Source organism: Ictalurus furcatus, chromosome 11 (genome assembly GCF_023375685.1).
Source record: "Ictalurus furcatus strain D&B chromosome 11, Billie_1.0, whole genome shotgun sequence".
In the NCBI taxonomy this organism is placed as follows: domain Eukaryota; kingdom Metazoa; phylum Chordata; class Actinopteri; order Siluriformes; family Ictaluridae; genus Ictalurus; species Ictalurus furcatus.
The window spans coordinates 22,197,000-22,208,991 of NC_071265.1; the positions used below are offsets into that span (position 1 = coordinate 22,197,000).

At 39.6% G+C, this 11,992-nt stretch overlaps 1 protein-coding gene across 1 annotated transcript; it reads left to right on the forward strand.

Annotated features, from left to right (window-relative positions):
• Positions 1–255: 255 nt before the first annotated feature.
• On the forward strand, positions 256–9,484 carry pa2g4a (proliferation-associated 2G4, a). Its single transcript, XM_053635767.1, has 13 exons — positions 256–447; positions 1,537–1,665; positions 3,178–3,283; positions 4,171–4,240; positions 4,339–4,431; positions 4,642–4,705; positions 5,544–5,622; positions 5,748–5,826; positions 6,467–6,600; positions 7,212–7,306; positions 7,429–7,556; positions 7,753–7,806; positions 7,948–9,484. The coding sequence occupies exons 1-13, from the start codon at positions 363–365 to the stop codon at positions 8,008–8,010; spliced, it is 1,179 nt and encodes a 392-aa protein (XP_053491742.1). The 5' UTR covers positions 256–362; the 3' UTR covers positions 8,011–9,484.
• Positions 9,485–11,992: the final 2,508 nt, after the last annotated feature.

Sequence of the window (11,992 nt, forward strand, 5' to 3'; positions counted from 1 at the left end):
TATAAATATATATATATATATATATATATATATATATATATATATATATATATATATATATATATATATATACACACACACACACACACATATATATATGTATAAACAAATATAGTATACAAAAATATAAACTTAAACTGAATGAAAATCTAAATTAGTCGACTTCATTAAAACCGGACATGTCCGCTACCAGTATTTTGGAAGAAGGTTGGGCTGTGTCATTAGGTGACGTACAGTGCAATGGGCGTGGTCTGGGCGGGGCTAACAGACCGAAGCGCGGTGGCGGTGAGCTTCGCGGTGCTTTGGCTGATCTTGCTGCTCCACTCATCGGATTGGGGTTCGCTGGGATATCCGCTGCAAAGATGTCCGACGACGAACAGCAAGAGCAGACCATCGCCGAAGACTTGGTTGTGACCAAGTATAAGATGGGCGGTGACATTGCTAACCGTAAGTTGTTTAGAGGAGGCTGGAGATGAGCTTGTGTGTGTCCTGTGCTGGTGAAGCTGAACGTGACGGCCTGCGTGTACAGCAGCTCAGCCATGTGCCGAGCAGGAACACGCAGCTCAGCTTCACCGGAAATGAAGACTGATCAATGGCGATGCAGACATTACCCGTGTGGTGTGTTTTGTATATATTTGCAACTTTTGTTTGTTTGTTTTTTTCCTTCTTCCTGGGAGCAGGGCTGATCTATATAATGAATTCTCAGCTCTCCTCCACCAGTCACAGATAGCTAACACGCTAATTTAGCCTAACATTAACACGTCCCATGCACTGCTTATGACTCTTACAGTAGACATTTGGGCTGCTAGCCTGGATGGACGTACGCAAAATGTTCATTTACAACATTTAGTTATCCAACATTAACCACTACCACGACCGTACTAGTGACTCTGCTAACGTTACATGACTAGCTAACTGAAGGCACGCGTTTTTATTCCCGTACTCACATTCAGAAAGATCCCGCCTCCTGCGCCGTGATTGGCTGCGAGTTCTTACACACTGGCTGCTGATTGGAGCTCAGTGATAGGAGTAAGAGTACGGATCTCTACGCTGGAGGCGTTATTTATCCGAGTTCCTGTTGTTAAAATAACACGAATAACTTACTAACTTAAGAAGGGGATTAGCTGTTAAAATAAGCTGCCTTTTAAAAAGTCTAAGAAAGTATATGCTTACTAACTAACTCGTCAGTGAGTCTCCGAGCTGAACGGAGCTTGTAACGTTTCTGTGGGAAGCAGCAGGTGTCTGTGACCCGGATATTATCATTCAGACAACTGACCTCCGTCTCTTCAGCGTTAGACTGCCATGTGTACTGCAATTACCACAGCTGCCCCTTTCAAAATATTACAGCGTTCAACTTTATCACCTTAAACACTGCATAGTTTCCTCATTTCTATCAGCTGTAGCAGATGGTTGTTACAATGCGCTACATCTCGGTATAATCACCTGCCATGTTGACTGGTCTCATCTCCTCTTCTACATATTTCCATATATTTTTACTCTTCATTCTTCTCTCTCTTTTTTGTCTCACTTTTAAAGAGGCACTGCGTGTGGTCATCGAGTCGGCGAAGCCTGGCGTGTCTGTCCTCAGTCTGTGTGAGAAAGGAGACACTTATATTATGGCAGAGACCGGGAAAGTCTTCAAGAAGGAGAAGGACATGAAGAAAGGTAAGAGGGCGAAAGTGGACTTCTTATTACTTGTGTATGACACCAGGCATGAGTGGGATAGTGGATTGAATTGATCTTTTGGGCAGAGTTTTCATTTAGCATTTCATGCATATGCACAGGGGTGGACAAATCATACATTTATTAGCAAGTAAAAGTTGCAAGGTGCTGCCCTGGTCTCGTGATTTGATTGCACAGACACCTAACTGCTTATGGTAAGAAGTGGTAGCTTTGTAATATAATATAATAATTATAATGTAATAAAGTATTGAGAGTTAGTTTGATAGTTAAGTGAATTAATCAGTCCGTACAGGATTTCATGAGTTTTTTTTTTTTTTAAGTTTTTTTTGTGTGTGTGATTGTTGTGGATAAAAATGCTTGATTTTGCTGCAGCTTTTTTTTTTTTTTCAAAAAAAAAAAAAAAAACTGCGGGGCAGTTGCCAAGGTTATTTTTGTGCTTTTTTTGCAGAAAATCGCTTGAATTGGCAAAATCGCAATTCCTCCAAATTGTCTTGCCACGGTCTTTCACAGTGATGTTTGTTTTTAAATGAGACATATTAGCTGTACTCATCTTTGACGCATGTGAATCAAAGAGGACTTTGGCTGAATGTGCTTCATGATGATGTCACATGATGCGTCTTGGCCCAAATCTGTGGTAATTTTTGAAAAATTGCAAGCTCCTGCGAATATTTCAAGTATTTCAATATTTTTGCTCGATTTTGCATTCATTTCTGTGAGCGCAAAATCCTGGAGGGACTGATTTAATACAGACTAAGGGAAACAAACGACTATTTTATCCCCTCCTAACAAAGTTTTAATTAGTTGTCATGTTTGTACACTAAGCAAAAAGTCAGCAGGTGAATGTTTTGGATCTTACCTGTAGTGTTCAACGCTTTTATTCAGAGACTTGTTTAATATATATATATATATATATATATATATATATATATGTGTGTGTATGTGTGTGTGTGTGTGTGTGTGTGTGTGTGTGCATAATTTATTTATTTTTTAATTTTTAAGTACCATCTGCACAGATTTTGCCGTTTAAGTGTCTTATTTAATATTGTAAATATTTATTGATGAACCTTTTGTTTGCCTTGTGAATAGCCTGGTTGCTGACATGGCATTAAAACGAAATAAATAAATAAAGCTGTAATGTTCTCGCCTTTCAACAACTCTAAAATATATTTGTGTCTGGCTCACATCTTTATTTTGTCTTCATATGCTTAACTGTATGGTGACTTGTTATTTATAGCAGTAGACTTGTATGCACTGGACTTTTTTCCCCCCTCATACCTACATGTACACGCTAATTAGTAAAAACTGTTCTATCAATGCCAGATTGTCCTGGGTGCCTGGGCTACTGATTTATCCACCCCTCATATGGTCAGCAGGTGGTTATTAGGGATGCACCAATGCTATTAATCCTTTTAGGAACTGATTTGTCTTTGCAAGCTTCATTTGCTAAATTAAGAGAAGGATTTGTTTTGAGGACTGGTGGTTGTTTTCTTGCAGGCATTGCGTTCCCCACCAGCGTGTCAGTCAATAACTGTGTATGCCACTTCTCTCCCTTGAAGAGCGACCCTGACTACACGCTTAAAGACGGAGACTTGGTCAAAATGTAGGCAACTCCCCCTCTGACAAGTTGCAAGCTTGTGTCTAGTCGTCTTCCTTCCCTGCCCCCCCCCCTTCTCCCTCCCCAACCTCTGCACTATTTTGTCTTGTATGCAGTCTCCCCCACTGTTTTAGTCTCAGTGATGACATAATTTTGCCTCCTCTGATTTGTCTTGTCCTCCTTGCTGATCCCTCGCTGCTTGTCCGTCACCTTTTCCTGCCATCTGTATAAATTGTGAAACAGTTGTCTATGAATTATGTGTAAGATGAAGTTTTGTTGTTGTAAGTGTTGGAATGAATTAGTTCGAGTTTCAATCTGCTCATCATCCATGATCTTAATTCTAACACGGTGGTATTCAGATTTTTCTTCGGGAGAACACCCACACCCCATGTAATATCATACGCCATGTAACCCCATTAGATGAGCACATAAAACATAAATTTGGCATAAATTACACAAAGGTCTGGAATATAACCGTCATGCAGGTGAACTACTTTTTATAGCCAAATGTATGTGGTTTGCAGGTATATCAGTGCATGTGCCTATTTTATATATTTAAAGGCATCCATAAGTAATATTTTGAGAAATCGGTTTTGAAAGATTATGTAAAAAGCTATTCTGCTTTCTCCTTCCAGCAGTTCCCCTGCAGCACAGTTTGAATACCACTGTTCTAATGGGATGGAGACTTTTGTTTGGTTTAAAGGGCGTGTTTTAACCTGTTGATTGTCAGATGACAGAACATTGGTGGTTTGGGTAACCTCAGTCCTGCATGCTGTCTTTTTTTCCCCCCTCCTTCTTTTTTTTTTATTATTTAAAATTTTATTATTATTATTATTATTATTATTATTATTATCTCTGGCTCTTTTTTTCCCTCCCCTGTCCTCTGTGTACAGTGACCTGGGAGTACATGTCGATGGCTTTATCTCCAATGTGGCGCATAGCTTTGTTGTTGGGGCCAGTAAGGTGTGTATAAAATGGTTATTATTATTATTATTATTGTACGTGTTCTTATTAATGTTCTCATGTGTGAATTTCTTCCTCTCTGCTTTAAATGGTTCCAGGAAGCACCTGTGACCGGCAGGAAAGCTGATGTCATCAAAGCTGCCTACTTGTGTGCAGAAGCAGCACTGCGTCTTGTAAAACCTGGTAACCAAGTGAGTGCATGTGCTTTACAGGCCAGTTAGACCAGCCAGTCATTCATATTTCGAAGGACTACCAGTGCTGAAAGTGTATACTGAATAAAGACAGCTGGCGTGAATAAGGTACAGGGTTGGAAATAAGTCTCGTCTGTATACAGAGGATGTAGTCGTATTTATATAGCTCTTTTTGTTTGTCTCTGTCCTCTCACCACCACCTCCCCAAAGAACACGCAGGTGACTGAGGTGTGGAACAAGATCTCTCACGCTTTCAAATGCAATCCAATCGAAGGTGAGCATGTTTGTAGAATCACTGTATCCTGCAAATCATACGTTGGAGGCGCTCGTCTTTGGCAGATTCTTACGTCACGCTCACACATACAGCGATTGTTATCGCTGCAAGTCGCCAGGCGCTGTACTATGAAGACGCCAGTAGGTTTTCCTACTACCGGTTGCCGTAGTAACATAGGTGGTCCAAACAGCATTCTACTTTTGATAGCAAATCCATTTTCTTGCTGTTAAAATGAAACATCTTGGAGGGAGAGTGTTTGTATATAAAATTCACAGGTGTATTTATGCATCATATCATACAAGATGAAGGAGAAGCATTCTGTTCTCTTTGCCATTATGGCAATCTATCTGCGGTGAAAGCCGAACGTGTCGGGCTCAGATCCTCGCTCCTTCTGCTAACGAGCACAGGAAGCTACAGATCATGTGCGCTCTACCGTCTTTACTCCCATTGGTGGTCAATGCAAAAAATCGCTCCACATTTGCATTAAACTTGCAAGTTAAACTTTTTTCAACTTTGTCGCATCGCTGGACACGCCCACACCTTCGCTGTGCTCATGCCACCAGAAGTCTCCAATTCTCATTGAAGATGAATGTTCCCCGGTCGCTTTGTCACTACGAGTCGCTGTATGTGTGAACGTAGCTTCAGTTTGCCAGCGAGACTGGATACCCAACCACATTTAGACCTGCATCTAAATATAACACATGGCTGTTTTATAAACCAGTGAATCCTTATAGCTTGCTTATGTAATGCTTATCCGAGGCTATAAAGCCCAGGAGTGATCTGGGTATATGGTTATGTTGCCTGATGTTTCTTACTGTCCTCTGGTGCCTCTTTGTAGGTATGCTGTCCCACCAGTTAAAGCAACACATTATTGATGGGGAGAAGACGATCATCCAAAACCCTACAGACCAGCAGAAGTAAGATACACACACATACCTGTTCTGGATGGCTTCAGCTATTACAGTGCTGCAAACACTTAATTGTTCATTCAAAAGTGGAAATAAGACTGCGTGACAAAGAATGTGTGTGTTTTTCCATAAAGGAAGGACCATGAGAAAGTGGACTTTGAGGTCCATGAGGTGTATGCTGTAGATGTACTGATCAGTACAGGGGAAGGGAAGGTAATAATGTCTTTGGTGTAATTCATCACATAATGCACTAATAAACTTTAATTAATGTACTATTAAACTATTAAATTAAAACTATTAATTAATTTTATAGATGGGTAAGGAAATGGGGGGAGTTTACATGTTCCTCCCCGAACTTCAGGGGGTTTCCTCTGGGTACTCCGGTTTCCTCTCCCAGTCCAAAGACATGAGTTGTAGGTTGATTTGGTATTTCCAAATTGTCCGTAGTGTGTAAATGCGTGTGATTGTGCCCTGCTGTGGGTTGGCGCTCTGTCCAGGGTGTGTTTGCCCCCCCCCATGCCCCAATTCCCCTGTAAGAGGTTCCAGACTCCCCGTGACCCAGTGTAGGATAGATGGATGAACAAGGAAATGCTGCTACTGATAAACTTGGGTTGCAGTCACCATCTGTTTGTGCCTTCAGCACCTAGGAGCCGATAGCATGATGTTTCACCTCTTAGGTGCTGATATCCTTAACAGATAGCATATTTCGACCCTGAGTTAAATCAGTCTGTGAATTTATTATTCACGGAACGAGTAAATTTGCTTGCCTCTCTGTAGACAGCCAAAAACAGAGCTTTTGGGGTTGAGTAATTATGAAGCATCTACCAATCTATCTCCTTTTTTTTTCTCTCAGACAAGAGACGGAGGACAGAGGACCACCATCTACAAGCGGGACCCCAGTAAACAATATGGCCTGAAAATGAAGACCTCTAGAATATTCTTCAGTGAGGTGGAGAGACGTTTTGATGCCATGCCCTTTACTCTCAGGTACCAAGTATCACTCAGCCAGCTGAAGGACTCTGTGATAAACACTGATTTGATTTGTTGACTTCAAAGATAATTTGATTAGAGCATTACAAATTTGATAAAATCTACTCACTAGCCACTTTAATAGGACCGCCTGTACATTTGTGCCATTAGCGAATCATCTGGTAGTAGCACAATGCACAAAATCATGCAGATGCAGGTCAAGTGCTTCAGTTAATGTTCACATCAAACACCACAGAATGGGGAAAATGTTATCTCGTTCACCGTGGCATGGTGGTTGGTGCCAGATTGGCTGGTTTGAGTATTTCAGAAACTGCTGATCTTACAGAGTTTACACAGAATGGCTTAGACAGAATCTGAGACTACACTGGGCCCTGGTTCACCAGGTTTCAGTATAGCCAGTAAAAAAAAAAAAAAAAAATTATATGGGGTGTATTTATTTTTTCACATGTCTGTAAATTTTTATATAATTTTTTATTGTATAAATATATAGAATTTAAATATATACCTAAATCATTCTGTAGTGCTCTGTGAGACATGGCTAAAAGTATTACACATGGTAAAGGTAGATGCAGAGATTACAAGTATCCATCCATCCTTCCTTCCTGCAGGGCATTTGAAGATGAGGGTAAGGCCCGTTTGGGAGTGGTCGAGTGTGCCAAACATGAGCTACTGCAGCCCTTCAGCGTACTCAGTGAAAAAGAGGGTGAGGGCCTACGCTGTGTGATTCACTCTCCTTCTTTTCATATTTTTATTTTTCTCTCTCTAATTGCCATAATAAAATCAACTGAAAACAGAATCTGTCTTCTTTCATCTGTTTCTCTCTAGGAGAGTTTGTGGCCCAGTTTAAGTTCACAGTATTACTGATGGCCAATGGGCCTTTGAGAATCACCAGCGGACCATTTGAACCTGAACTCTACAAATCCGAGTATGACGTTCAGGATCCTGAGCTGAAGGTATCGAACATTCACAGATGGCTGTAAAATCAAAGCTCTCATGTACAACTGGGTGAAATGTTCTACCATTGAAAATCTCTTGAATTATTATGGGTTTTTTTTCAGTTTCCAAATTGCAAATAAAGAATTGCTGTTGCTATGATTGCCGTTTTTCATTTAGTTTATTTCACATTCTCTTCCTGATTTTATTTTACAGTCTCTGATACAGAGCTCTGCAAGTCGTAAAGCACAGAAGAAGAAGAAAAAGAAGGTGAGGCCTTTAGTAAGTGATTAACATGTTATAACTGCTTTATGTGATGCCACTTAAGGCAAGTTATAACTTTCCAATCAGACTTTGAAATTGCTTTCTTTTCCCTTTATTCTGTTCTGTATCTTTTCTTTTTTCCCATAGGCTTCCAAGAATGCAGAAAATGCTACAGGGCAGCAAGCAGAGAATGAAGTTGCAGCTGAATAGTTATGCTACACTCCAAACAACAATACATATTCTGACAAATTTCTAGCTCCTAGAAATTTAAAACCTAAATCTTCAATTAAACCGTTGTCAATTGAAACCTGTGACAAAAAGCCATCCATGGTTGGTGTGATTTGGAAATAGACAAAATTGAAATTGGTCTGACGGACAATGACTTTGTACTGATTTGTACTGATCTATTGTCATTTATCTTTTTGAAGCACTAGGTTTACACTGAACTGAAACATGACACCTTTTGGAAATGAAATTGATTAAACATAGCAGTTCTTTTTATAGTATTAAGGTGTCCGCTGTGTTGGTCTTCTTAATCTAATAAAAATTGTTTGGCCTAGTAGCTGAATTGAAACTGTGCTAGGTTAATATGGAGAGATGACTGTTTCAGCAGTTTAAGCAATTTGGAACATTTCCAAATCCTTGTCATTCCTCAGGGTTGAAATGTGATTTCTAAGCAAAGCCTCTCACTTTTAAGGACTAGCCGCTCTCTAAATTGGATCTAGAACCCTACCATGGAGAATTTAAATGTTTTGGGGTGCACAGGGTTATTATACACTCACACTTATTTTGAAATGGGGACATTTTTGGAACTATGGTACATTTATTAGTAACTGCCATCCCTATTTCGCCCCTAGTCTAACAATGAGGGATTTAAACCAGAAGAAAGATTTGTCTCATTAAACTCTGTATTTTCCTCATCACTCTTTGCCCTCACCTTACAAGAAACATTCTTGTCTTTGTCTCATTTAAAGCTTCTATTGAATCATGAAGTGAGTCCCAGTTAATTTTTGAAACAGTACATGCATTCTTTTAAGTATATCCAGTAAGATCAACATGTCCAAATTGCTGCTAAACTACTTTCATAGGCCCCATTTTGCATGCATTTATACCAGACCATACTCCCCTCACAAATAAAACCTATTGGTTAAAAGTGTAGGAAGATTATTGAGGCTGACGTTTTGGTGAAAAGCATGCAAATGTGGTCCACAAATAGAGCAGTGAAGAGACTCTAAATATTGATCTGCCTCAATTAACATAATCATGTGAAACTGTACTATTATATTTCTCAAAGACAGTGTGTTGCCCAGTCTTAAATGCAACCTCATATATTCAATACATAATTAAAATATATATATAAAAAACAGATCCTCTATTCAAAGCCATTGCTGGTTGATCTGAGTCACTGTGCTGCAGCATTCAGATTACTTCAAAAAGTGCATTGGTGAAGTAGCTGTGCTGTGGTTCAGGATCTGAAACATTGATGTGTGACTGGGCAGAATAGGTTGAATGTGGTGTGATGTGTCTGTGTTGAGCTTCTCTTTAGTTCCACTCCCAGACCTTACTCTTCACAGTGCTGTGTGCCTGGGACCAGTCCAGACTGACACTATTCTGTTTTTCTAGGAGAAACCAGTATATGGAACTATTTTACATCTAATGAAATAAAACAAGACTTTGAATACTTGTTTCTCTAAATCTGCCTCATCATTTGAAATGTCTCACTAGCTGTGAAGGTTGGTATAGAAAATGTACGTTCATGTTCAACTTCCTTCTTTGGACATGCAGGGCTGGGACAGGGACTGATTGCGGGGAGTGAATTTCAGGGGGGGGGCTGGAGTTCCAGTTTAAATTGTCTACATTGGCAACGTTTAGTTTTTTCAGGAAATGAGGATTTTCATCTTTTATTCACTTGAAAGCCTACGAAAGCGAGTTCCCCACAGAAGTGTAGTATGGATATTCTGCATGTGGTTGCGCATTTTTGGCTTAAGTGATTGGCCATAATTCCCACAGGCTGCAGCCAATAGGAGCGCTTCTCTATCATAGACATAAATATAATATAGATGGTGCCTGTTGCTGCGATACATCAATGCATCCGTCATATTGATCTGGCTGGATAAAAGCACAATAAAGTTTACATTTCTCAATCGATTACAATGGTTTATGATCTACGTGTAGTTAAAAAAAAAAGTTGTCTCCAGTTAATTACAATGTAGATAGTTAGACTTGGAAAATTATTCATTGCCATAAAGTATTGTGAAAAGTCATGCTTGTCAAGCATAGATTTGGCTAATTTTTTCTTGGTTAATAGTTGTGGTGACATCTCTAATGTTATATAATTTATCAGCATTTGAGCTTTTCTTGTTTTTTTCAGGTCAGAACACAGCTCATTCTTTTTAAAATACAGTGAAAAATGTAAATATTGAATCTTTGACTACTAATTATTGACCATCATTGAGAAAATGGAACAAAATCGGCAAATACAATTCAAATAAGGGGCACATGATGGCTTAGTGGTTAGCATGTTCTCCTCACACCTCCAGGGTTGGGGGTTTGATTCCTGCAGCAGCCCTGTGTGCGCGGAGCTTGCGTGTTTTCCATGTGCTGTGGGGGTTTCCTCCGGGTACTTCCTCCTCCAGTCCAAAGACATGCATGGTAGGCTGATTGGCGTGTCTGTAGTGTGTGAATGTGTATGTGATAGTGCCCTTCAAGGTATTGGCACCCCGTCCACGGTGTACCCCATGCTCCCTGTAGGATAAACAATATACAAAATGGATGGATGGACAAATCAAACAGTGAGATGAAGTCAGTCTGCTTTAAATATTTTTATTATCATCAATAAAAGGATACAGATATACTCAAAAGTAGACAATTACAAAGAATTATAAGATAATAATAATAATAAATGACAAGCTATCAAATCATTATAGCCTATCGTTACACTTACTGTTTGGAGATGAGTGGGGAAACTGAAGACAGATGGTTTAGCTCCAGCTCTAATCCTGACAGTCTGACCTGTCCTGTTAAAGTCCTCTGGCTTAAAGCGCTCACTGCACAGCACAAAGGACTCGCTTGTGGGAAAACCTTCCCTTCTTACAGTGCCTCCCCAGCTGTGTCTCTTTAGGAAACCTTCTGTGTGAGAAAAGTTAACCAACCAACTAACTAAGATTCACAATATGTCAGTTGCTCAGCTGAAAAGCTGAAAAGCTTGTCATAAAAGTCAGTTTGGAGAAAAATGGCAATATAGATGAAAATCTTGATTATGGGCAATTTAGTTTATAATATAATCTATAATACACAGATGCATCTCAAACAATATGAATATAGTGGAAAAGTTCATTGTCAAAATATTATAGTAAAGAATTTATAATATAGAAATATCGACCCCGAGAAGAGCTCTAATCAGCTAATTAATTCACCTGCAAAGGTTTCCTGAGCCTTTAATCTCTCAGTCTGGTTCAGTACGCACAATCACAATCATGGGGAAGATGAAAGTAAATTTTGCATTTCATTTGGAAATCAAGGTCCCAGAGTCTGGAGGAAGAGTGGAGAGGAACAGAATCCAAGTTGCTTGAAGTCCAGTGTGAATTTTCCACAGTCAGTGATGATTTGGGGTGCCATGTCATCTGCTGGTGTTGCTCCACTGTGTTTTCTCATGTTGAGAGTCAATGCAGCGCCTACCAGGAGATTTTAGAGCACATTTTAGAGACACCAGACCCAACAATACAGACGAGCTGAAGGCCGCTATCAAAGCAACCTGGGCTTCCATAACACCTCAGCAGTGCCAGTATTGAGTGCATAAATGAACATACTTTTCATAAGGTCCACATTTCTGGATTATAAATTCTTTATTTTGAGATACTGGATTTTTTTATTTCCATGAGCTGTAAGCCGTAATCATCAACATTAAAACAAAATAAAGGCTTGAAATATTTCACTTTATGTGTAATGAATCTAGAATATATGGAAGTTCCACTTTTTGAATTAAATAACTGGAAAAATGAACTTTTCCACGATATTATTATTTTATTTTTTTTAGATGCACCTGTAAGCTAAGACTTAAATAAGACTAAGACTTATTACTGATGTCTGGACCAATATGGCGGCGACGCTGACGTCGGCTACTGTACGATCCAGCGGCCAATGCGGCGTCTATGTTTATATGTCTACGGATGAGACCACCTCAGAGCCGAAA